Source organism: Gambusia affinis, linkage group LG19 (assembly GCF_019740435.1).
Source record: "Gambusia affinis linkage group LG19, SWU_Gaff_1.0, whole genome shotgun sequence".
NCBI classification, from domain to species: Eukaryota; Metazoa; Chordata; class Actinopteri; order Cyprinodontiformes; family Poeciliidae; genus Gambusia; species Gambusia affinis.
This window is the reverse complement of record NC_057886.1, coordinates 13,479,538-13,507,325: the sequence shown is the minus strand read 5'-3', so window position 1 is coordinate 13,507,325 and position 27,788 is coordinate 13,479,538. Positions and strand designations below refer to the sequence as shown.

Sequence of the window (27,788 nt, the reverse complement as noted above, 5' to 3'; positions counted from 1 at the left end):
AAACACTGGAATGAAATGGCTTAATTACCTCCTCCTTGTGTAGATAAGCTCTCCAGAGTCTTGCTAATGACCCAATTATTTTATTCAGGTGTGGTGCAGCAGAGGCACATCTAAAAGTTGCAGGACACCAGCCCTTGAGAACTGGAGTTTGAGACCCCCCCACCCCGATCTAGTCCTTCAGAGGGAAAATGAAACAAAGGACGGCACACAAAATACACATTCCAGTTTTGTTCTGAGTTTAATCACTGAAACAGACAATGAAGCTCTCCTCTTCTTTTGTTTCAGCGGTTTCCCTGAATGCCTTCGGATGGCCTGAAACTGCTCAAAAATGCATCAAAACCATAATGTGACCGTTACACATTAACTGTTGAACTTTACTTCTCAGAAAACCATTATATTCCGCTTACCAAAAAAAGATATGGAGGTTTGATTTTGATTACAGAGCAGCAAAATACGAATCTCTTTTCTTTTTTAAAACTCAGGTAAGTGCCCTCATTTTTTCATTTGTATTTTTTCACTCGAGGGAATATTTTAAATTTTGTACTTTTTATACAGACAATCTCAGTAACCCTGACATGGATTATGTGCATCATCTAGATCTGACTGAATCATTTTGGGGGTTTTTTTGTTGTTTTTTTTGTGTTTTTTTTACTGATCTGCAGAGGGAAACGACACCACAGTGATCTGCACCAGCCACAGTTGCAATGAAGAAGTTTAACACTGATGGATTCAGAGCCAGACTGTGGTCAGGTAGTGCCCATATATGTGCAATGTGTTTATACATCTTACACATTCACCTTTTCGCTCTGCAAATTGTCGTTCCGGAGCAAGCTTTGAGCCGCAATCAATGGCAATTTTTCCACACATGATCGCAAAAAGCCTGGTTGCATGCAGTGTGTTAATTTCTGTTTTTTTTTTTGTTTGTTTTTTTTCCTTTTCTTGCACAGAAGATTCAGATTTAAAGTTCACATATCAAAGACCTCTGCAGAATGCCACATGAACGCTCTCTTTTAGCATGTTTAAACATCACAAAGGTGAGCTGATAAATCCACACCGTCATTATACCCACAATTCCACGAGAATGAAAGCATAATACGTCCAAAAAACATTTCAGGTACCAGAACAGCAAGGAACATGTGACTGTACTGAAAAAAAGTAGAAAAAAAATACACAGAAAAAAAAAAAAGTAAAAACTCAAAATTTAACAAGTTGCTAAAAAAATAGATATTCCCTGCCCTCAACCAGACATTAGAATGAAAAAAGAAAAAAAAAAAAAAACGTAAATAAATGAACATGAGAACACTCAGGTCCAGATCTGTTTAGTTTCCATGGCAGCGCTTCTCCAGCAACTGGCAAAGGCAGCGTTTCTAAGCTCTCCCATGTTTTCTCTGCTCTTAAAAAATAGATGTATACTAGAATTTATACAGTATTTCAAAGCTAAAATCACAAATGATAAGTATCATAACCAAACCTTCAAAAGGGTCCTTGCAAAGGTTGCAATCCACTGGTTTGTATATACGACTTATTTTATTTTAACTTTTTTTTTTTTCTTTTTTTTTTTTTTTTTTGCATTCAGTCCTATATGCATATGAAAACATACTGTCCTCATTTTGAGCAAGTTAAATGCTTGGTCAGTTGAAATGAGAGCACCATGGGAGAGAAATGAAGGGGGTGCGGGGGTCAGAATACTGTAAGAAAATCCCAGGTGTGCCCAGCATCACACTCCATCCCTGCAGCAGGAAGGGAAAGGGGACAGAGAGACTGTGGGATCTGGGGCCTCTTCCCACATCAGAACAGGCGACGCCCGACTCTTCCACCACCGATCCTTTTCATTCAGTTTTGTCAAGTAGATGCCAAGAAGTAGCTCAGTGCTTTTCTTTTTTTTTTTTTTTTTAAGTTTCCATGATTTTACATGTCTTTTTTTTTTTTTTTTTTTAAATCCCTCTTAGTGAAGGAGCAGACTGGTAGTTAAAAGGTTTCAGGTAGGTTTGTGTGTTTGCGTTTCATCCTGCCCCCTCGTCTTTTCGCTCTCTCCCCTGTGAAGCAGTGGTTCTTCATGATCAGTGGTCACAGGAGCTATTCATACTCAAGGAACTGTTTATGATAGAATAAGAGATACCTGAGAGGGAAAACGAGGATCAGATTTAGATTTTATTACTTCCTTTTCAGAGTTCTGCAAAGGTCGAGCTTCGGTTCTTACCCCTCGCTATCAAGTACATCCTTAATGCTGGCCTTGGTGATTATGGCATCGTCGCATTTGAACCACTGGTCTTTGTGTTGACGGATGAAGCTAGTGTAGTGACCGCTCTCTAATGTGCCTTGGTGGTTGACCACTGCAAACAACGAATACCTGAAATAAAGATAGATCAGCTATGATTTAGATTCCTTAATCAAACATTATTTGATTATTTTTTGTCAATTTAAATATATGTGGCTGACAGCTAACAAAGCTCTAAATTTAGTTAATATAATTTGAGTATTACATAAAATCAACAAAAACTGTTTTACCCCGGCTATAATCTAGACTACACAACCATAGGGACACGACAGTTGAATTTGACGCCACAAGGTGGTTAAAGCATAAAAAGGGTTTTGCTAAAGAAGTTCAGGCATATCAATAGGAAACTTAGTGGAAGAGAAAGGTGCACAAGCAATAAGTATAACTGCAGTCTTAAAAGGACTGAATTAAAGCACATTCAAGAGTTTAACAAGGCAGGGACAGAGGCTGCAGTCGGCGCTTTAAGAGTCACTACATATGGCCACGTTTCCGCTGAGCGGGACACCGTTTTATGGTCCGGCAAATTCAGGAGAGCATTTCTACCGCCAGTTGGACTCTCACTGAGGACTCTCACCCAAACGACCAACACAGAGACCAACTAGAGAGCTGATGAATGTAATGCACTAGTATGTTGTCTACTTGTCACAGGCAGTGATGTTTTTCTGTCCTCCAATCAAAGGACTGTGTTGTGCGACATGAGTAGCTCCACGCTAACCGTACCATATCATTGTCCTATGAACTGGCAATAGAAGGGAGCCCAGGAACAAAATGGTACAGGTTGGTTGTATGGGCCGCTTTTAAAATGGAAGCAAAATAAATAAATAATAAAAATAGTGTAGTAAATGTGCCGCTCAGTCAAAACAAGGCAGATATACCCAGGACAGAAGTTACAATTGTATTTATTGTGTCAAGCCACTCCTCGAGCAGAGACTGAGATATTACAAGTTTCTTACCTGGGCGAGAGGGGAAAAGACTGGGCTGTTGCCCAGTGCTCCAAAGTCCTCTCTTTAGATCAAAGTACATTTTGCATTTTATGTGGAAATCAAGATTCCAGAATCAGGACAAAGAGTGGAGAGGCACATAGTCTAAGCAGCTTGAGGTCCAGTGTGATCTTCCCACAGTCTGTGATGACTTTGAGAGCCATGTCACCTGCTGGTGTTGCTCTATTGTGTTTCATCAGGTTCAAAGCCATGGAGATTTTTGAACTGTGATTGCATTGTCCTGAAATGCCAGAACTACCAGTGTCTGCTTTAATCATCATGGGATCACTGTGTTTGATTGGCCAGAAAACCCTTGCAACCAAAAGCCACAGAGAACCTATGGAGTTTTTTTTTTTTTTTCCAAAAGGAAGACAAGACAACAAACCCAATAAGGCAGATGAGCTGATGGCAGCTATTAACGCCACCTGGGCATCCTCAACACCTGGGCAGAGTCATAGGCTGATCGCCTCCATGCAACAGGGCATTAATGCAGTAATATGAGTGAATACACCTTAGAGTACATCCACTTTATTAGACAATTTTAACATGTACTGGTCTTATGTATTCATTAGCTGAAAGCCATAATCTGTAAAATGAAAACTCAAAAATGTATTGCTCTGACTGCAATGTATAAAATACTTTTTTCTAAATTTATTTAATGTCATCTACAAAAGATTTTCAGCAGTTTTCTGCATTGATCAATTGTGTTGATTGTAAGAGACAAATAAAGCTAATTTGCAAATCTCAGCATGTCCCCACCATGCAGCACTTTGACGTTTTTATTAACAAGCACACCCCCATAAATGTCTTAGAAAATAGATGCCATTGTAACTCCCATGGATGAAGAAAACTAAGCAGCTTTTAATAGACCACAGCCTGATTTAATTAGAAGAAGTCACAGTCGGCTGCTTTGGGTCTTTACTATGTGCTGCTGTGCTCAAGTTAAAATTTATGTGATCACTGTGCTGCTTTAGAACCAAGGAGAATAAAATGTGCAGAGATCATTCTTCCTTCAGATGCTAAACCACGGGTACTCACTTATTGTCGTTGTTTAATACGTCAACTGACTGTTGATACTGCCCATTCATTCTGCTCTCTTTACTGTGAATGACAGAAGAAAAACAATTACAGGTTTACATTTTACTTGAGAATAAATTTCCACTAGGTGGCAGAGCAACACAATTTATGATAGGAACAGACTTTTCTCAATTTGAACATTCCAGACATTTTTAAATTCTAAATTTATAAATAATTGACTCTTTGGTTCACTACATTAACAAATGTAAGTAAACAGAAATCCCAGACTGAAAGTTTTTTTTTATTACTTGAACATGAATGGCAGCACCTGCTTTAGCAAAATAAAATAAAAAAGATACATTGCTGAAAAATGGCATACCTCACTTTGATACTCGTTTGTCTCATTTTCTGTATCAAAGCTACATTGTGAATAATTCTTAATCTCACTCATTACCATGTTTATCCCTCTAACACACATACACATTTCTATAATTCTTCGTTGTTTTTTTTGTTGTTCTTTAACCAAGTTCCTCTAAGGTCACACTTTGTTGTTTAGTTTCAATAAAATAATTGATTTACATGAAACTCATTAATTGTTATGTCTATATGCAATACCCCAGCCAATACAGCAGCAAAGCATATATCATTTTTTGGTTAAAACTTGTCTTTAGATTAAGTTAAAATCACAGTGTTTGTCAGATTTTTTTTCTACATTCTTCACATGAGGATTAAAGGTCAATTTCATTATCATTAATCATAAGACTACACTCAATCTTATGATTATTGAAACAATTTTATCAGTAATTAATGTGATTTCCCCACCCTTTCATAAGGTGTGTATGAAGTCTCAAATTCTTAGGATAACAGATTAACATTCATATTTCAAACTACAAGTCATGATAAAGATGCTGAATGGTTCAAGATGGATGAATTCATTCTAGTCAAGTGTGTTAAAATTACAGATTACACCACAATCCTGCCATCTTAAAAAACTGTTTAATTACAGTTTTTATTTAAGAAATATGAACCCGAAAACAGTAATTACACAATAAGTACAACAGTGCTTAATTTTTATAGACATGTATATGTAGCCTTACAATGTGTAATTTTTAAAGCTATTTATGACCATATTTATAATATTTTGGGGAAGTAAAATTTCTTTTCCACACGTTTTCAGACTTGGATACTTTATCAGACCAAAAATACCTTAGATGAACACAAGAAAAAAATGATCTGCCCATCATAAGTCAGAAAAGATCAGCGCTTTTGTAAAACAAAGCACTTCAAGTTTTCACTGAAGCCTCACCTGGATGCCATAAAGGGCGTCATGTCCAACTCTAAAGGGAAGGAAACATAGGTAGTAATCTTCCTCCGCAACTTAGCAGAGTGCTCAAACCGCTGGAGAGGGCCAGACAGGAATGACGAGAGAAAGGGGAAAAGGAAGTAAATTCAAAATTAAAATGAATTAATTTTACAACACAATTTATAATGAGATTTATGTTTTCAACACAATAATGGCAAGCTAGCAATGGCCTTGGACTTATTTAGCGCAATCCTTTTACAGCGTGTTCCTATAAATATTCTAAAGATTATATGTCTCCACTGCCATATAATAAATAAAACATGGACAGTGGATGACTGTATGAGTCATAGGATACATGGGTGTCCTGGGACAGAGCATGAAAGCACTAAAACAGTAGGAGGTAAAGTAACAACAGCTATATGGGATGATAAACACACCTACGCAGAAAGATTCAACCACATGTATAAATAAAATAATATAATCTTACAATACACAGCCCATAATAAGGCTTCTGTGCAGAAAGCAACTGTCTTGGAGTGAAGACCAATAATAAACTGGCAACACATCATTACTGACTCACTTTGAGATGAAAACACGCTACAATGGGGAGCTTTTTCATTGTCAGCTGTTTGGTGGACTCTTGGTAACTATGGCAACCGCCGCACTTGATTTTGGCACTGCTTCCAAGATGCTCAGGCCGCGTAAACCTGCAGACCAGAAGACAAAACGTGTGACAAACTGTAAATCCGCATGATTACAGATCACAGAATCATGATCTTAGGCTTTTATCTTTAACCAGAGTGTCGATTTTGTTGCATCTCAGTTCAGTAAGCGCAACAGCTTCCGCCTGCTCTGTACCTTTAAGAGACTTGCTGCAGCAAGTAGGGGTGTGTGAGGTGCTGCAGTGAAAAAAAATGGAGGCGAGAAAAGAAAAAAAGAGGGGGGAAAAAAAAAAAAAGAGTTGGGGTTGAGACAAATGGGAGAGGTAGAGATTGAGGGCACGGGCAGAAAGGGAATTAGGTAGAGAGGCAGGGAAATGAAACAAAATGAGGAAAAGTGAAAAAGAAACCGCAAGAACGAGGGGGCTGCGGAGGAGATTTGAGAGGTCACACCTGCTCCGTCAACCTGGTGATGGGAGAAGATGAGATCCAAGCATAACAAGGTTGTTGTGACTGAGCAAACACCACATGTGACTCTTTGTACAAGCATGGGGAGTTGGGGAGACAAATGAAATTTGTTTGGTTACTACTGCAAAAGGCAATAAGTAAGGATAACAACATTTATTTATTTTTTTTTCCTCTAGTCAGCCGTGTCTAAATAGGATTAGTGTTCGAGTCCAACAGAAAAGAGAACATTACCAATAGCAGCAGTATAAATCAGTGGTAGAGATGCACTAATCTGGCCTTTCAGGACAGATAACGATTTCAGTCTAATAAGAGAAATGTGCTGCAGAGTTTTGGACAGAGTTGGTAGTTCTAAATCCATCTGAATTAGGAATTAATCATGATTTTGAATGAACATGTCTTTAAACCTATCTGAACAGTGGGAGGTTAGTGAGATGGTGGGAATTGTCATTTTGGATGGATTTAATGAGTAAAATAAGCCCTTATATGATATTAGCTAGTTATGATCTCTGACTGTGGCGTCAGTGGAGTTTGAGAAAATTCCCTTTATTTCTGTGCTTCCACTGGTCCATTGTGCTGATATTTGTTAGATTTTTCCTCTCTGTGAGACAGGAACACTTCCGCTATTTATGCAGTTGTCTGCATTCTGGCTTGTCAGATTGACTGATCTGATCAGATAACAAGACCGACAACTAGTAGATTAAAATTACTACAATTTATGTCGTTATTCTTCAATTTATCCTTTTTCTTTAAAATGTTTTGTCATAACAACAAAATATACATTTAGAAACACAGACAATAAAATGGAAACTGTTCAGACTTTCTGTCCCCATCTTCTACCCCTGAATAAAAAAAAAAATAAAAAAAAGAGAGAGAAAATGTAATTTGTGGGGTCAAATGAGTTTGTACCTGCGTAGGCAGTCTGTGAGTGTGGTGGATCCTGACAGGTGGCTCTCGCCGTTGACCGTGCTGCCGTCCCCTCCAGGGCTGAGAGGCCAGAAAGGCGTAGATGAGCCTGGCAAATCCAGACTGATATCCCAAAATGGATCTATTGTTGTTGAAACTCCACTGTGAAGAAAGAAAAAAAGAAAAGAAACAAACACAAGAAAGAGAGGTTAGTCCAGGACAATATATAATAAATGGGAGTGAGGTTTTACCGTCGGTCTGTTTGTCAATTATTGCAGGAGATGAAACGATGGTGATATATGCTGCAGATTACACATTTAAAGTTAGTTTTGAATCATGTTTTTGTTTTATTCTGCTGCGGGATGGAAACTGTGTGTGTGCATAATATTCACACTTAATAGGTAAGGCTACAAAGAAAATTGGCTTTTTAAAGATTTTTGTCTTTTACCCTAATGGCAGCGATACACTGCAGCACACAATGGATGCTTCTAATGGCTGATATGAATAGTGTGACAGAAGAGAAGAGTTGCTGCACATCACCAATACTGATAAGATGAGTCATGATTTTGTAATTCTCTATGGGTAGCAGTGGGAAGCCAATAAATCAAATGGGTATGCATTTATGGTGATGGGAGTGCCACCCTGCAGTAACCTGGCACCATTTGGCTCCCTCCCTTGTACAAAGGACTGATGTATTCTGTTCCTTAATCGCTTATCCTCTTGTAGTCTTTAAGCAGAAAGCCTTCTTAGAAAATGAAGAAGAATGATTAATTGTTAAAGCAGACAATGCAGAAAACATCACAATGGGCGAGGTTTGTCTCCTAGTTTGGGGAAGGTGCTTTGCAGTTCAGTGCAGCGTGCTTGTATTAATGCGACAGGACAGCTCTAGGGGGCAGGCGGGCAGCGCTTCAATCGTGCTGCTGTCTAGACAACCCCCATTAAAGTAGCTCTGCAGGGACCGGGCTCTTTGAATAGGAGAAGGAGAGACACATGGTTAAACACCATGTGAAAACGGGTAGCGTCCATTTTGATCTACCCGTGGGCGAGAGGTAGGTAAAGGTGGATGGACGAGTAAATCCAAGGGAATAAAAAGCCTTTATTACAAGCCATAAACAAGTCTTGCACACTTACTGGCAAACCTGACAGGTAACATCAGATTGCAGGCCTCCAGTGAAGATTTGGTCAATGATGCAGTTACAGTGATTTGGATTGTTGGTCTTCTTCCCGTTGTCATCTCCTGCCAGAAATAGAGAAATCTGAAAAACTGGTTCGGCTTCTTTCTCAGTTTACACTTCACCGGTAGCAGTGTCACTTCTCTATTTAAATACTTTCAGGTTCTCAAAGAAATCCTTATTGCCATGTCTGGAGTGAGGCTGACATCTCACTGCAGCAGGGCCTATTTACATTCTGTATACCACTTTCTACCCATTTCCCTTGGTATAAACCATTGTTAGTCTCCTTTAGTATGTTTCCAATAATATCAGGTACAACCTTCTTACACGCAAGACTACCACTATACAATTTTCTATGAAAACTATTCTCTGAAAATCGTGTTTCAGGATGTCAGAAGAAACCAAGTCAGGTTTTTTTGTACAACCGAGAAAAACATTTCATTTGAAACAAGGGTCAGAGGGATTCAAGCAAAGCTTACTTATCGTGTCTCCTTTGCAGTGTCGATGTAGAACATCCAATGCTGCAATAAGGAACTCGTGGGCATCCTGCTGCTCATATCCTGCGAGGTGACGTGCATGAGTCCACACCAGGTGCAGAAGCCGAAAGGGAATGTGGGGTGAACGGTGGCCCGAGTAAAACTGAGGACACAAAGCAAAGATGCTTAGTGCTTTGAAAATGTCTCTTACCTCTTCCCCTGTGTCGTGTTATGGTTGTGCTGTGATTAAGTGAATTCCTCTGGACCCATTGTTATAGGGTACATCAATATGCTGGTTTAAAGCAATCGATTTTAGCTCCCGTTGTATATTTAGTGTTGGTGCTGAAAAAGGGAAACTTTGTCTCAGTATCAAGTCTTTTACAACCTCTGACCAGTTTAGCTCCATCCATGTTCATCCAGCTTTCTCATCCCTGCAGAAGAGAAACGTCCCCACAGCATGCTGCTGCCACCATCATATTTACCAATGCAGACTATGTGTTTAAGGAATAATTTATTCATAAACACAAATAGCACGGACATTAAATTACTGAGATCATTAGCTTTTTATGTGATTTACTTTTTTTTTTTTTTTTTCCAAAAATACAAATGTAAAGCAAGGCCACAATGACTGTTAGGTTCACGCAATCACTATGATCAGAATCCACTTTAAGAGTTTAATTTACAGAATTTTTTTACTTCCCCACCACTCCTATACATTTTAACAGATCAACCAACTGAGAAGCAAGAGAGCCCAGCTAGACTGTGTTGTTGCAAGACTGCAAAGGTGTTGAGATGGGGGTGGCAAATCAACTCATAATACTTTAGAACGCCACTTGCCATCTGCGGGCCTGTATGTATGCTGCAAAGAGAGAGGATGTAGGAAGACAGTTAGGCAGTGTGGGAGAAGACCAGCTACCCATTATGTAATACTTTTAGATCGCAAGATCTAAAAGTACATACTAAGTAAAAATAGTTTGCTAAATAAAAGGCTGCATGACATCTAATTGCAAATTGGTACAACAAAAAATTAACAGGGCTTCCTTTCCTTTCATTTCAACAGCTGTTCACATTCCTTTCGGGCAACATTTCTCCTCCTCTCCCTCTCCGAGTGTAATCCGCTGCAAAAGGCTGAGTCACAAAACCCAAAGGGGAAAAAAAAAAAAAAATATATATATATATATATATATATATATATATATATATATATAGTCCTTAAAAGTCCCAGATTTAGGCTGCATGTTAATAAATAATTCTTCTTTTCTTAATTAAAGTAAAAAGTTCACAAAAAACCTCCTATAAGCAAGCAGTGCATCATACCTCCTGAAAAAGCTGCGACATCTCACACACCAGACAGGAGTTTGATTGCATCTCGCACTTGTGTCTGTCGGAGAGAAAAAAGTCTCGCAGCAGCGGCGTGTGTGTTAGGGCCTGGACGATACAGTTCATGAAACACGTGTTGCCCAGGTTTATTAGCCCTCGTAAACCTGCAGGACAAAAACACAAAAACTGAAGTGTGAGAACAACATGGCAGAGAAACTGCACATATTTTACTTCATACTACTGGAGAAGGGAGGAGTTTAACCTGTAAGCATTTATTTCATTTAGGAATTGGATAGGTAGCTCAATATTAAGAAGCAGTGTGACACTGAGGCTGGCTTTCGAACTGTAGGTGTAGTAAAGGCCTATTTCATCGCTTTTTTGTCATCTGTGCTAACTTAGATCAGCTCTCTGTCAGGATCTTACTTTTCATATTAATATCTTCAAAAAACATTTCACATTTTCCCCTGGACATCACAGCTTAGACTGTGTTAGGACATGCCCTGTGGACTCTGTGGACATTTCCACTCACATGTGTTCAAATGTTTCTTGAAACAGTTTAATTAATAAATGACTTGTGATTTAATAATATGATTTTGGTTTAGATGTCCAAGCCAACAAACAGTGTGCATCCTGGAGAAGACCACAAATCTGTGAACAATTCATTTAGAGTCCTCCTCTGATGGCCGGTTGAACAGGTGGAACACAGCCAGGTTCTGGGTGCGATCCAAACCGAGTAAGGTTTGGTGCTAAAGGAGCGTGCTCAGTAAGATGTTAAACACTTTACACTGGTTCTGGCATGCAAACAGTCCAAGCAACACACAATCCATCAGTCAGTCAGTCAGGCTGATCAGTAATTCTGTCTAAAGATTTGAGGGGAAAAAAAAGGTCCAAACGGATAAAACAAAATGACCAAGACTACAAGAAAACAACAGATTGCTGTAAAACAGTAGCTTCAGTGAATAAAAGAGACAAAACGAAGCTTATGATGCACTTCCAACTCGGAACACAGAGTTCTGCATCTCGCTGTGCTTTGCCTGTGGGGTTGCTCTGTGCAGTTGACCTTGAGTACTGCACTTAAATGCACAACTAAACCCCAGCACACTTGCACAAAAAATACAAAACACCATGACAACTCACAACTGTCAAAAAATGAAAAAAACTGTTCTGATTATGATACACAGGCTGAACAAGTGCACGCTATTGCCTACCTATGGTACAGTTTGTAGTGATTTTCCTTCGCTTTGGATTGTGTCGTAATAACTCTAGCTCTCTCTTAGTCGGCTCCCACGTTGTGTATTTCTCCCCAATGCCTGTTGGACACACAAGAAAAAAATATGACAGCAGTGAAATATTAAGACAAAATGGACTAAAAAGCTACCTTTGTGTTTTTTGACTGATATAAGCAGAATAATATACCTTGCAATTTCCAGGCCTTCCTCTGTTCCTCTTTGGCAATCTGTTCCATGTCTTTGTCGTATATGTAGTCTTGACACACAAAACAGTATATTCCACCGTACAATAAGTCTATTGCTGGAATGAAAAGAAATGACATTACAAATTCTTTATAATATATTTTTATAGTTTGGGGTTCAGGAAGATAAACTTAAAGGAGAAAGTAAGTAAGTAATACATCCGATTTTCATAGATGATCATGTTTTTCTTTTGTAAAAAAAAATATGTTTCAGTACCATGAACTAGTAATATTGGTCAAAGTTCACCAGAATCTATTTGTGATCATATTTTATTATATAAACTGAGTAACTATGAAACAGCAACAGTGATGGTATAGGCATACTTGTTTCACCTCTCCCACCCATGTACTAACACATACGCCACCATCTTCCATCCTCCAAGTCCACAGCAACAATACCTCAGCTCTGTTGCCGTGACAACCTATTTTTAGTTTAACTGGACGCATTTCTGTTTTTGGCGCTACCCACACTAAGAAAGTAAGCTTCAGCGTTATTCAGAAACCTTTCAACAACCGAATGTGCAGATTTAGGACAGAAAGAAATGCAACACAATGAAGTGGCAATGGAAGAGGAGAATATATTGACTACAAGAACTTCACTGACAGACAAAAATCGATTACTTTTCCTCACCTGAGCGAAGCACAAGAACAGCGAATGAAAAGATTGGAACATGAGGGGAAAGAAAAAGTAGATGTGAAAAGGGCTGAAGATCTGAAGAGATCTAAGAGCGAGTCTGTTTAGAACAAACACGTTGAAGCAGCACGAAAGCAGCCCTGAGAGTGAAGCTGCCATCGAACCATTTTGCACACAGGGGAGATTGGATTAATTTGATTTGAAGCAGAGATGAGCAGAGGGCCAATGTCAGAGCAGCTTCTGTGTAGCTCAAAGCTAATTAACACCATAACCATTCACTTGGGTATATGTGTTTAACCAAACTGTTAAGCAGCATTAATTCAACTCAAGCCATTAAAGACAATAAAGTAAAAGTATTGCCCCTACGTGTTAATTTGCCTACATCAGAGTAACAATCTTAGACATTAATGTTTTTTTTAACACAATTAGAATGTTCACATAAAGCAAGGCCTTTAGAAGATTTAGTTTTGTTTCTTTAACCAATTTCTTCTGCTATATTAAGATGTGCTCTGTTAACTTGAATGTAACATCACTGACGTTGGCTGTTCCTCTACTATTGAAACACAAGATTTAGGAGCAGAAGTTCTAATTAAGATACTTGAAACACCTGTTAAAATGTTAGCATCTTATAACTGCACCATATAGTAGTGGAAAGACATAAGTATTATGTGAACAAGAAAGCACAAAAATGAAGAATTAAAAAGGAAAGGTTTAAAGAATCTAAGTATCTAGTAAAACCTATGTTTTCCCTGTGTTCAGGCAACAAAGACTGCGATGATCATCATACGTCTGTTAATTGGAGATTTCTTTTAATTCAAACAATTTTTAAAAATACTAACATTTCACAAACAGCAAGCAAATTGAGTAAAAGACAGCACAAACTTGCATTAGTTAGCCCCAATATCTGTAATGTGCAACAAGTCATTTTTAAAAGAGGCAAAAACAAATCGAGTCAGAGAAATATAAATAAATAAAAAAATTACTTGTGGTGCTAATGCATTTTTAATAGTTTCCACATTAAATTTGACTAATGGATAAAAACACAGACTGTTTTATAGCCTGTTTTAAAACCACTGGAGTAGTTAAAATGCCTTTAACTTTAGAGTGCCAGGGAGTGTCCACGGTGTACCAGTGGTTGACAAATAAGACATTTTTGGGACAATGAAACATTTGTATTAAAATGCCTTTTGTAAATGATGATTGGGCTCGTCCAATCCCAAAAAGCTGATTAGTATACAAGATCTCACTTCAGATGTCACTGAAGAATAGCCTACCTTTTGATATCAAATTGGTGAGAGAAATAACAACAGCATAGTACAAAGACATCACCAAAACCAACAACATGAAGACACCAATTACTCCAAATGGAATGTACAGCTTCATATTAATAAATGACAATATTACTGAAAAGTTCATTTATTTCAGTAATTCAATTCAAAATGTTGACTCACAGCTAAGTACTTCTACGTAGTGTCGATGTGTGGCAGTCGGCCTATTGGCACCTCTAAGGACATCATCTGCATTACATCTGCTGCTTGTAATCCTTTTTCTGCAAGTTCTTCCTTTCTTTAAACTTTTTATTAATAGGGTAGTATACAGAACTCATCCAGAAGATTTAACTTAATGACATTTTGTTACTTACCATCATTTTTGGAAGGTGTCATTCACAGTGTACTGAAAATCTGGCAAGTCAGCATTTTAACCCATGATTGTATGTAATGCATTTACTTTAAAAATAAATAAATAAAAAAACACTATTGGTTGTGCGAGATATTATACATTTCTGAAAAACTGACTTTGAGGTGTTTAATGTAAAAATAAAGACATAAAGCCATTTAATTTATCAGTGAGTTTAATGTTTTTTATGATGCTCTATTTTACTGACATCCACCAGTATGTCTATATGAAGAGACGACTGGGAGACGTCACAAGATAGCTGAGAAGCAAGCAATGCATTTGTATATATAGTGAAATCTGACATTTCTTAAATTGGATTGGGAACATTGGTCTCATTTGGACACCAACATAATTTAATGCTAGCCTGATGTAATGATGGCTCATTCTACAGCTGACAGACAGAAACAAAAACGTGAAGTAAACTTTCAGTGTACCTCTGATGAATGTGCTAACTTCCAGAAAGTATCAATTGTAAAACATATTGCGGGGAGTAGTATGTATGAAAGAATTGGTCACTTACCTAGATTGTGTCGTTTGCTTTTTGCGTGTTCGTGAATGTGTTTCTTTGTAAAACAGCCGAAAAAGACGCAGTAGAGACAAGAGTGGAGTCGGTTCAGGTGAGCGCCACACATGTGACAGATGCAGGACTTGGCCTGTAAAACAAACAAAAACAAAACAAACAAAAAAACAAAAAAAACAGGGAGGATGGGGGTTTGGATGAAAACAAGGGAGAGAAACTAGTGAGTGAGAGTGAAGGAGGAGATAACAAAACACTCATGGTGAGTGGGAAGTATACAGAGAGGAACTGTTTGCCAGCTGAAACAGATTTCTATCTTCCAGTTGCTCCCGTAAACACTTCAGAGAACACATTGCTTGAATAAACCTGACATGAAAGCAGACTGACGACTGCTCTGTCTGTTGACAAATCAAATACAGTCGAATAACAACATATTTCCACGAAGAATCTTTCACTCTCCAAAACACACGCAGACGATGATGGGATTTACTGCTTGGCAGGCGCACTGCAGGAGATGAGCAAGATCTGTCTGAGGCACACAGGCACCACATCAGCAGTGGGAGTGTGCGTGTGTGCATGTGTGTGTGTGTGGGTGATAGGTTTGGCTTATATCGTTGAAGCAATCTGCAAAACTGTGCATCTGAAAGCTTGACACTACTGGCAAATGTGCCGAGAGCCAGTCCAAGTCCCGCCAATTCCCATTACGTTCAGCAGTACAACTGTTAATGTGTACAAATGTAGCAGAACGACATGGCAAGTTGTTAAATACTGTAGACACTACTAAATCTTAAAATGTAGCCTCTTGTAAATTAAGGCTTACAAGAGTAGCATAAAGACATCTGTGTTTTTGTGTCCTGTTTTATGCCAATTATCCTTTTTAAGCACATTAGGGGTCATGGTAGAGCAGAAAAGTCACCAGAATGTCCGCTTTGTAAGGAAGAAAGAGGGTGAGAACTGAGGAAAGTAGGTGTGAAGCAGGCGAAGATGCACAAAAAATACTAAATCTGTCACAAGCCATTTATCAGTTACCCATTACTAATAAAATAGTGGAAATTCAGTGCAAGATGAACATGCACCAAAGAATATCTAAAGCTTTTGAAAACAAACTCAGTGAACTTGCACAGCGTTACCTACATATTGTTCACTTTTGTCTAGAGATACAATAGTGTAACTAAACTCCATCTGAACATCAACCCTTGGTATAATGGGAAAACAAGGAGTCATCCCTTTCATCTTCTTTTCCATGCATGATTCAAAATACATAATTTAGAAAACCAATTGTACATAAGATATTTCTCTTTGACACTGGTAATTACCAATAATTTAAGAACTCTAAATATTTCCTCAGGATTAGCAAAAAACCCCAATATCTAAAGTGAGGGAATCTGAGGAATTGTTGTCAAACTAATAGAGGGCTGATGTGGGCAGTTTATAGTGTAAACAAGCTACTACTTATGCAAGATTAGCACAACTAGTTTGCCTTTTTTAACGCTTCACCACACAACATGTATGCTTATGTTTCTCAGTCAACATTCTGTATCTACACCTTCCTTGAATACTAAACCCATCATAACACATAAAAAACAACATTAAACAGCTTCATAAGTTCATCAGAACCAACATCAGTCAACATTTGTATCTTGTGTTAAATCACGGTTAGTTTTTATTTGGCTGTAGCACTGTGAATAAAATGATAAATGTAAGCAATTACCATTATAAAACCACTGTGGCAGAGAGTTTTGACTGTGCTTTATTAATTTAATCACAGTTCATCATACTTCTTTTAACACATTAACCCAATGCTAAAGAGCTTGGCTACCCATTAACGTGATTACTCTGTTTGACTGAGATATGTTAAAATTCATGACCGCTCTTCACCATGTCAAGCATTGTGAGAGTGCTGCTGTAAGATTTAATGTACAAAAACAAGTGTGTTCAGTACGCAAGTTCCTGCACAATTAATCAAAATAATTGCATCTATGAGATCAGTCTAAAATAAATGTTACAAATTAGTTCATAGTATTAAAGATGACACAGCTCACTGAACTACATGTTAGGTCACATTTTATGCACATAGGTTCACAGAAAAGCTCCCAATCTGGTCTGTATATCCGTAGGAGGCATGGATTGTAACAACACTGCAGTTCAGTGGATATTTAAGGTCTTTAACACTAAGCTTGTTTTTATTGAAACTGGCTAAACAGTGACTCAAACAGAACCAGAAAGAATTAGTGGGGAAAAAAATAAAAATAAAAAATAAAAATGATTTTCTGGAAGACATAAAACATGACATTCAATTCATCAAGGAACATGCCTGCATCTGTTAAAAGTAAAAAGAGCAAAACCCTAAATGGGTGTCTTCCACTGCCTGTCTAAGCGCATCCTTCCAAAGCAGTAAGTCTACTCATCCCTTTTCCCCTCCATGCACCACAAGTCCAAAACAAAAACAAGAAAGCCAGTGAGTGCCACGCCCTGCCCTCCTTTTTATCCTACTCTACACCTCTTCAGAGAGCAGAAAATCTATCTCTGTCTTCTTCCCCTGGCAATGGTTCAGAGGCCATCTCTTCCTCAGTTTCACCAGTCCTGCCTCTATGTCTGTGCCGGGGGCCTTTTAATGTTCTATTAGATCGTCTATTGATCAGCCGGTAGCTCAGATTACTGAGACCAGCGTCACCTAGGTAGCAACCTTCTGTTCATACTGTGTAACTCTGCATCCCATTTGGGATGCTCTCTTTGTGGTCGAACGGCTCGCTTCAAGAGCAGAAGAATGAACTTATAGAATTCTCCTGAAGACCAGAGCTCTTGAACATTTTAGCATTTTGGGCAAGGTTAACACTAATTTAATCCTTGTACTAGGTTTTACCTCGTCTTTAAGAACTTTTCTCGACAAATTTCTTCTAAAACTCATTATCCCTGCCAAAGATTAACATTCCAAGAGCATGACTCGGCCACCGCCATGTTACACCTGGGTGATGGTATGTTTAAGGTGATGTGAAGTGTTACTTTTCCACCACATCGCTGCACATGTAGGCCATCTGGCTTCTTTTCTACATGTTTGTAGTGCCCTTGACACAGCTTGGGGCAATTAAGATTGTCTTATGGCTCCTTTACTGTGGCAACTAGTTTTCTGCTGCCACTTGGGCATAAACTACTTGGTTGAACTCGATTTTACTTCAAGAGAAAAAGGGATTCAAAAGAATGCTACATTTTCACTTGCAAAAATCCAAACTCTGTGTATGATTACCATTTCCACTTCACTTATATTCTAGTTTGAATTTGTATCGCATTTAATTTAAAATAAAATGAACTGAAATGTTTTGTTCTGCTATACAAAAATGCTCAAAGGGAGTGAATGCTTTTGCATGGCTGTATAAAGGCTTAGCGCTGCTGATTGCTGGAGCATCTCAAGAAGAGATGCATTATTTGAATGAATAAATCATTTTGTTAATAAAAAGAGAATAAGGCTCCTTTGAGGTTCTGAGTGATCTTGGCTAAGACGATGCAGGCGCAAATCTATAAATCATCCAACGTTCTAAATCCAGCATCGTGTAATTTTATTTAATAGCACTTTAATGTCTCTCTATTGGATCTTCTGCTCTTTTGCGTGCATTTTTTACATAGGCACACCCTCCCGCTATTAGTATTCAACTTAATGCATTCATGTAGGCAGTAATGTGATGCGCTGAAACTAAGGAGGGGAGAAAATGACAGTTATATTGTGGATGAAGGTCTGGATCAACTGAGCACACTCCGGCTGCTGCAAAAAACACAGACGGGAGGGTGCGAGTGGAGGAGAGTTGATACAGGCTTGAGCGCATTGCTATATGAGAACAGTGAGTCACCACTCTGCCAAGCATTTATAAGCCTCTGAATGTATGCAAAACCCATAAGCTCAACCATTAACTACATTAACAATGCATCGAGCTGAAATGTGTTTAAAGGCCTAAAAACGCTTGCAAAATATTTCCACAATAAGCACACATGTTAAGATATTTGTAGGGAGAATCCAAATCCAAACGCATATGTACAAAACAGCATACATATCAGCCTCTGAATCGGTATAAACATGAGCAAGAAACAATAGCATGAGGAAACTGGTGGTGATGCTTTATCCAGCCAACTGACCCCATGGGATGGAGTCTGTCAGCATCTTACCAGGACGGTGTTATGGACTGCAACCCATTTTTCCTCCCTTCACAAAATGTCATCAATATGCGCTGCCAGCAAAACGCCCTTGAGACAAATTTTCTATGCGATTCCCTTTTTCTTTTTGTCTGCCTTCTATTTGCTCATTGTGATCTCTGTTGACAATTTGTGGGGCTTTGCGTGAGAACGCATTTCCACATCGTCCAAATGAATCTGGGATTTGGGAGATGTGAGGGATTGCTGGAGTGTGTGGCTTCTCCTTGTATCATAAACGCCAACCTATAAAGTAAAGCTCCATGGAACTAAAAACATATGAAGTGAACTGATGATGGTGCTCAAGTGTTTTGAAGTTATAGTCACTACCATGAACAACCATTTATTCTCAACATCTTTAAACCTTGGCAAACTTAATCCACAAATTTTATTGAATCTCTGGTATTTTATGGAACTAAAAAACTGCCACTTTTTGCCTTCCCCTTCAACATGTGAAAGGGAAGGCAAATTATTGATTTGACTTTCGAATAATAAAAAAAAATCTATGCATTCAGTTTATTCTGATCTTATGCCACAGTATGGAATTCAATGCAAAAAAAAACATCCTTAAAATATTTTTTTTTGCCTATGTGCAAAACATTTTATAGTGAAGAAAACTAATACTTGACACCACTCTGAGCACACCATCATCAAGGTGAAACAAGATGGTGGCAACATCATCTGGTGGAGAAGCTTTTCTTCAGCTGTGTAAACCCACAAGAAAGCCTGTGATATTCAGCAGAAAAATTTGACACTGGAGCTGAGGTTTGCCTTTCAATAGTTCTGTGATGCTTTACATACAGATACAGTTGATAACAGACTGGTTTAACAGGAAGCATTTTTATGTGTTACCATGGTGATGCTTTGCAGATCTTCATGGATGGTCTCCATCCAATCTCATTGAGATTAAAGTGTTTGGTAAAGACATTCAGATTTTTAAACACACAAGTGTTTGTTCATAATACTTTTTGCGAATTCATAGTATACATACTTGCAAAAAGAAAAACACAGAAAAATCTACAACACACAATTCCTACATGTCCACCCCTAGGTGAGCTGCGAAAATTAGACCAGTTCATCCATACAAACTAAAGAGGGACAGACGAAGTGACTTACAAGGAAGGTACCATTGGTCTGAATGAGCATCAAGAACATTAGACTCAATGTTAGTGCAACCCCATAGTACCAATTAGGATCAACCAGACCTTAGCTATTACCTTCTGGAACATCTATAAGCCACACAGCAGAGAGGCACAATGGGGCCATTAGCGGCTGACAATGTGGTAAAAGTGAGAATATAAAAAGTATTCCTATTTAATTAATTTTCAACAGTCTACTGCCACCTATTCTCACATTTTTCATAAACACAACCATTTCTAGACATTTTAAAGAAACGTTTACTTGCTTTTGAGGCATTACCAGTGGACTAACAGAGTGTCCACACTAAAAGAGATTGATTACCTCTAGGTTCTGGGCTTGGACAGCCATGGACAAGTGATGGACAGCTCATTAGCCAGATGGCAGTTCTGAGGGGGGGCTGGATGGGCTGGCTCAAACCCTGACCACCATGTTTTGTAGCAACAATGCCTTTCAAAAGCTGTCTGAACAGTCAAATCGGGAGGATCATTTAAAGTCGTGGAAAGCCAAAGGAACAAAAAAAAGACAGAAGAAAAGCAGGGTTGAGTCACATGGAGACAGTTGTGTTCTTTTTTTCCCAGTCAGACAAGTTTCTTATTCATTAGCTCAGACAATGATGTTCATTACAAAATACCAACCAATAAAAACAATTGGTTGGTATTGTTTTGTATTGTTCTTTTGTGGTACAATGAGAAACACCAATCATGCACTTCCTGGTTGAAACAAAGTTCCAGTTCAAGGTCTGATATGTCCATATTGATTTTTTTCAGAGGACTTTAACATATAGAAAGAGAACATCAAACAACAGTGACAGAAAAGGAAGTGCCCTAAAACCATAATAAAATGCTGAATATAAATACATATTACAATGGAATATCTAAAGAACTGGACAGCAAATAGAACAGAACAAGAAGACACATGAGGGCACCAATTACCCCGTGAGGGCTTTACATTTGTTTAGACTGAGTCATTCCACCAGAGTCACTATGACTGACAAATCAAAAGCCACAACAGACAAGACAGGATGATGGAGAGCATACAGAGATGAAGGAATCAGATCTGGATAGGGGCCAAATCCAGCACCACCACAACTATAGTGCGTGAGAGAAATAGAAAATTGACACATAACCTCCGTTACATTTCAGAATAACCATTCTTGATCTCGCGCAAACTGCATTACATTTAATAAAATGTGAGCCGTCTGAGTATTTTTTTTCCCGGCACAAAAATCCGAAAGAAGATACGCAGGAAGCAACATGAATCATGGTTTTAACTAGGTTGACAATGAAAAGAAAAAATTGAAAGCAAGGGGAAAAAAAATAAAGGAGGAAGCCACAACGTGGGAGTGAAGGCAGAAGAGGAACAAGCAAGCAGCATGAACAGTCTGTAGGAATAGATCTCGCTGCTCCAAATGCATGCCGATGAGTCACAGAGCAGGAGGCCTGCGATGTGATGGAGTCGGATCTGACAAAGATCTGCTCACAGCACCAAAATCAACCACTCTGTGGATTAAATCATGCCTCATCTCATTTATGTTTGAGAATCCACGCATCAAGTGAAGTAAAAGAAGGGGGAGGAGGAGCGACATAAATGTTTTATCCTTAAGAAAATATTCATTTTCTACCCCTAACAATCCCTGCTCCATCTTGCATCTTGGTTAACATTTGAGGGTTGGGGGTGGAGATGTTGGGTTTTTTTTTCCTTTCTAGTTCAGAGAGGTTTGTAATCATAAAACTCACTGCCTTAATCAAAGTGACAGCAAACTCTTCAAAGCAGATATGACATTAAATACTGCCAGTACGAGCTAACCTACTTTCATCTTATTTCATATACAAGATAATCCAATACCTTGAAGTGCATCTTTAATGTGAAACTATCACTTTCAAATACAGATGGAGTCAATCCTTTTAATAGAAAGATTTATGCATGTTCTATTAAGAGCCTTGCAAAAGTATCCGTAACCCTATAGCTAACATTTTTTCATGTCACAGCCATGAACTAATTATTTAATTATGATTTCATGTTGTTTGCCAACACTTACAACAAGACTGTGAAGTAGAAGAGAGATTGTACATTGTTTTTGTAGAGAACAAGCATCTTCAGTCCCCTTTACTCTGAAATCTTTCGATTAAGTTCTGTGTAACTATTAGTAGTACAGAACTCAACTGTTTAAGTTAATCTGTGTGCAATTCAAAATATAGACATAAAATTAACTGCTCTGTGAAGACCTCACTTGTTTGGTATGACTGTTCACCAAGACATAGACAAGGCAAGAAGAGGCTTAATCAGAGAGGGAGCCCAAAGGTCTGTGGTAATTTTGAAGGAGCTGTAGAGATTTACAACTCAAGGGGGAAATACTGTTGGCAGGACAACCATTAGTAATGCACTCTACGTTACCATGAACCAATGTTGGTCGCAGCATTATGCTTCAGGGGACACTTTTTTTCTTTTTTCAACATAGCCAATAAAGCTCATCAGAGTTGATTAGACGATGGTTGGGTTTATATATTTGGTCAATCCTGGATGAAAACCTATAGGTTCCAGAAGACTTGAAACTGTTGTGGAAGTGTCAGCAAGACAACAACCATGAACATACGATAGGAGACACAGTGAAACAGTCTGAAAACTGGAAGCAGATCTAATCTCTAGCAAGGCTTAATAGCTGATTCATCCACACTTTTCCAAAATAATGGAGTTGCTCAAAGCTGGTAGAGTAATATCTCAAAAGACTTGCATGTTTGCAAAAATATATCATGTCTTGGTTGAAAACCAAGTAATTTCTCTTCACGTTTACAATTTTGCACAATTGGTGTTGGTCTATCACATCAAGTCACCATAAAAATACATGGAAGTTTGTAGTCATAATGTTACAAATTGTGAAAGTTAAAGTAGAATAAATTCTTCAAGGCTTTCACCTATTCACCCTTCACCACACAGACCAAGCAAAAAATATACTGCAACATCACTAAAGAATGTTGTTAAAGAACATTGTTTCACCTAAATCAAAAACATTTCTGATGAAAAGCTGACCAGAAATCTCATCAATTTGTTACGTGACAGTAGTCTGAGAAACAGCTTTATTTAAAAACAGAATAAAAGAAAAACAAAAGAAAAAGACCAAAAGGGTTATTGGATATTTTTTCTTCTCCTTACCAGTCTCTTTGGTAAACCTGGGTGTAGTCTCTCTCAGGTATGACTAAGTTTAGACCTTTGACTATCTGATAGGTCATGCCATTTAGCTCCAATATGCAGGACATAATGAAGCAAATTATGTAAGCATAACAATCAGCTTCAAAGCCATTAAAACCTCATGCAACACACTCACATTTCTATCTCTAAAGCCTGCAGCAGTAAACATGTGGCCATGCAGAGATTTCTTTTCAACAACAATGACAAACACAAGCACAAAGCCTGCAGCTTACAATAAAAGCCAGAGGTTTCATAGACTCAGAGGGCAAGGAAACAAATGATGTAGTTACTTTAGGTTTCCAGTGAACCTATAATACCCAAGCAGCCTTTTAACTGTGCAAACAGAGCAGGTGACAGATTAGCTCTTGCACATTGCTTGGGAATTGATTTAAGCCTCAGGAAACAGAGGATGACAGCAGCCAAGAACAAACTTTAAGAGAAAAACAAAATGAAATGAGAAAAAAATATATATGTGGAACAGCAAGTAAGCAACAAAACAAATCACTGAAAGAGTCTCCACGATGGAGAACGCAATGCTAAATTTGAGCTGATTTTCATTTGCGCCATTGTTGAAGGATGAATAAGCATTGAGCAATACAGCGATAAAGCTTGTCTTTTCAACAACAGACGGTGATCATAACGCTTCATGATACCGTCATCTATTGCTCTCACTTCTGAATGCGTCGATGCGGGTTTAGTGTATGCGTTTATAATAAGATCCCAGAGAACTGAGAACTCAAGGATGAAATAGATGAATGCCTCGCTTCTCGAGAGCACGCTGCTTGTGTGCAGCACGACTGCTGCTCTGCATGTCACATTGGCTAAAAGGCTCAGCGAGAGGGTGTGAGGCACAAGACTCCTGAATCTATTACAAACGTGGAATTTAAACAGAACCAGCTTCAATGTCTTCATTTCGACTTTACTCTTTTAATTTCAGCAAACGTACGCTGCTTATAAAGCAATGGAAAACCTATTGCTTGGCTTTTTTACTGCAGCATCTAGTTAAATTAACAACTGGTGCTGATTAGAGAGATTCTGGCAAAATGCACTGAAATTATATGAACTAATGGAGGGGAAAATCCCAGACTGTGGTGTAATCTAGCCCAAGACATTAGAATGTTCAGAGGTGGATGGGGTGAGAGACAAAAACTGAGACATTTTTCACCAGAGTTTGTATTAGAAATGCAGTGAAAAATCTCACATTTCAGCTCGATCGGCCATTGTGGAAGTGGATGCTTTTCCTGATTAGTGAATACAGCTTATATAAGCACTACCACGCTATGCATATTAAGGCAAAAGTTTTAATATTTTGCCTTGCTATGCTGACAACATGGACGCCATTACTGAGTGAAAAAGACTCGCAGCTTGCTGCTATCTGCATCGCTAGGGTGTCTAAAAATAATGTCAGATGGATCACTGAAATTTACTGATCTACCGTACTTGAAAAGTAATCATTTTCTATTGCATCTAAACACTTTTCCGTGGTTCATTCAGGCAACGAGAACGGGATTCAGTGGCTAAACATAGTACATCAAAGCAGATCTGTTTAGACCGTTTGAGCTTTAAACCTCTTATGACATTTTAATTTATGATAATTTCGGAAATCTTGACAGCTGTCTGAAAATTTTGAGAATTAATGTAAGGATCTATGTTTTTTACAATGCTGGAATGACCTACCGGAACAAGAGCCCTATCCTGCCTTCCATCAAAATACTCTTGAAAATCCAATATCAAAATACCACAAAATTAATATCCATACATTTTACAATTTTTATAATAAATGTGTTTTAATATTTGAGCATAATCAGTTTTGCCTATGGTTTTAACTACAGCAATTACATCACAGGTTTGTGCTGTGAAAGTCTGTTTGCTACGTATTGAGCCCCCTCCATCAAAAGGTTTTTTAAATGTCTCCCAGCAATATCTACAACATCCTGAAATTAGCCCTTTTATTTCATGTTTTAAATTTAAATTAAATGGGAACAACTCCCTTTGAAAATCCTTTTTCTAAGATGCCATGTCTTAGATTTGGACCTACATACACAATCTTGATATAACTTAAAAGTTCTTTAAATACACTTTCAAGTGTAATCCTTTAAAATACAAATTTGGAGATTCTTTTCATTTTAACTTGGTCATATCTCATTGTGTATTTGTGATTTTAACAGTGCAGCCTTTGGTCAGATTCCTCCAGCCTATAATAGGTTACACCTATTTTTTATTTTTATCCTTTCAGTGAAGAGGTACTGGAGAAGGCGGGTATGCTAGGGAAGAGAGAGCAAGCTCGCTCTTATGCATCTGCTCTACCTGCATTATGTCAGTGAAGATGAGGTGGGGTACAAGCAGCATCAACTCACCAGATCTGTCCATCCTGCATCACTCTGAGGCACCTGATTTATCACAACGACATAAAAATGTACAACACTCATGAGAGAAGATCAGTACTGATCCAATAAACAACAAATTACTACAATAAGGCAATGACGGGGTTTGAAATCATAAAGTAAGATTTAAAAATGAAAGGGGAACAGAAAGGGTGAAGTAGTGACATCGTATTGTCGAGAGCTATAGGGAGTGGTGCAGGCCGTGCTTAGACACAAACTGTGATAATAAGGTAATCAACTCAAATTCCCCCCATCATTTTGCTCTGTTAAAATGAAGGAGGGACAGGGTAGAAAGAGATCTGACCCACGCCGACCAGAGGAGGAACTCCACTCTACTCGTGCGTGGGGAAGCGGAAGGGGGAACACAATGGGTTCATATTTGGTGAGGTAATGTTAGTCCGTGGCCACAATTGTTCAAACCCCAAGTTTACTTATTCAGCAAATATCACCGCTCAGCGAAACCGAAGACATTCCGCTGCACCACATTAAGACAAACTGAAGTTTTAAGTTCTATTGCTGCAAACAAGCAACCGGTTTCCGCAGTTCAGACCCACAGCAGCTAACTTACCGGTGGCTAACAGCGGAGCTAGCTACTTGAGCAGTTCCAGTTATACAGCAATTCTATTCAGCTGTGGCTGTGCTTCATGCGGGACACCGCGGTTCTACGCGTGTCAGTGCCAAATAAAATACATCTCCCTTCTGTTTCAGTGGCAAACGTTACAGTTTCTGTGTGTTTTATTTTTATTTTTTTTTACCTTGCGTCTCCTGGTCTCAGCAGTACCACTCCAAACAAAGCATTGGTATATGACTCGGAGGTTTTGTTTCCAATTGTCCACCTTATAACCGTTCACATGGGAGCACCCGGCCGGACTCATGACAGACAAAACATTCAGGATGGAGTTTGAGGTGACAATAAGGAGTCTCCTGGGTTATTCACTCAGCTAGGCTACCTAGCACTACTGTCTGTGTCCAGAAACGGTTTCCGTTTGGAAACGGGACAATCGGTGTAGTATCCAAAATGCTCCTCAGGCATCTGATAAACTCAGTCGTTATCAGCTAACACTGAATCAGTTCATGTAGCCATCTAACAGAATCCTGAGTCCTCTGAGACTCCTATTCTCCTCTCTCTTTTGACAGTTGTCTTTTCCTTTAACGTTAGCTCCACTTCCACTCTCACGATTAGTTAGCCTGCTAACTCTCAACTATAGCTTTACAATGCCCGCCCATGTGGGTCATGATTTGTCAACACAAAGACGTGACGTAGCTACGTTCAACTTTGTTGCACGTTTGGTGCGCTGGGTTTTTTGCCCGGTGTGTTCCGTCTTTCGGAGTTTGGAATTTTATCAATGATGTTTTCCTTTGAGGGAAGTGACACACCTCCCATTCAGGATAACCGGGAGTATATGGACAATCAGGAATTTGTAACAGTGTTATTCTTGAATGGTGTAAAGTGCTTCCATGAGTACAAGAGTTTGCCCCATTTAATTTAAGAGTCAGATCGCAGTCCAATCATTATCTCATTAAGTCCAATAAGGAAAGATTTGACAGGTTTCTTAGTTGTTGTTGTAATTTTGTTTCCTAACAGAATTATTTTTGCATATTCCTCTAGGTATCTCATCCAGATGTTAAAAATAATTGAAAAGTAAATCTATTTTAGAAAAAATAAATGTATTGCACTGCATTTATAGTTTGCTGATTAGAGTGCCCTTGAAAGTGCGAACACCATTAAAGTCCTAGCATTTAACTTGAAAATAGTTTATTTATTAATTAATTTGTCCAAATTAAGTTTTTTTTCTTTTTATAATCTTCTTGGCCATTTCCTTTGACTGACTCAATCAATTCTTATTTTTTTCTTTCTGTCCCCTGATTTACTTTCTCTTATTTCAATAGTTGCTTGCTTGTTTGTTTTTTCTTACATATAACTTGCACTGTTATGCTATGAGATATAGGTAGTGGTAGTCATTTTAAACTATTTTCCAATAATGTGAATGTGAAATATGCTATTTAGTTATTTATTTATTTAT

General features: G+C 38.4%; 1 protein-coding gene across 2 annotated transcripts; it reads right to left on the bottom strand.

Annotated features, from left to right (window-relative positions):
• Window positions 1–219: 219 nt before the first annotated feature.
• On the bottom strand, window positions 220–26,983 carry LOC122821788 (ubiquitin carboxyl-terminal hydrolase 22). Of its 2 annotated transcripts, XM_044099997.1 has the most exons (14): window positions 26,520–26,983; window positions 25,738–25,770; window positions 14,879–15,011; window positions 11,993–12,106; window positions 11,785–11,886; window positions 10,574–10,740; window positions 9,260–9,419; window positions 8,740–8,845; window positions 7,612–7,770; window positions 6,159–6,285; window positions 5,582–5,673; window positions 4,297–4,359; window positions 2,201–2,350; window positions 220–2,119 (listed from the first exon to the last, which is right to left on the bottom strand). In XM_044099997.1, the coding sequence occupies exons 1-14, from the start codon at window positions 26,637–26,639 to the stop codon at window positions 2,077–2,079; spliced, it is 1,569 nt and encodes a 522-aa protein (XP_043955932.1). In that variant the 5' UTR covers window positions 26,640–26,983; the 3' UTR covers window positions 220–2,076. The 2 variants fall into 2 exon arrangements, with proteins under 2 accessions (XP_043955932.1, XP_043955933.1); XM_044099998.1 differs by lacking the exon at window positions 25,738–25,770 and having other exon boundaries at window positions 26,520–26,982.
• Between the last annotated feature and the right edge of the window lie 805 nt (window positions 26,984–27,788).

Bases quoted from the DNA above. Each gene is read 5' to 3' on its own strand.
- LOC122821788 (XM_044099997.1), bottom strand. From the start codon at position 26,639: ATGAGTCCGGCCGGGTGCTCCCATGTGAACGGTTATAAGGTGGACAAT. The intron at 25,771-26,519 runs GTAAAAAAAAAT...GTGATAAATCAG, and splicing joins CTGAGACCAGGAGACGCAAG to GTGCCTCAGAGTGATGCAGG. The intron at 5,674-6,158 runs GTGAGTCAGTAA...GGCCCTCTCCAG, and splicing joins TAGCGTGTTTTCATCTCAAA to CGGTTTGAGCACTCTGCTAA.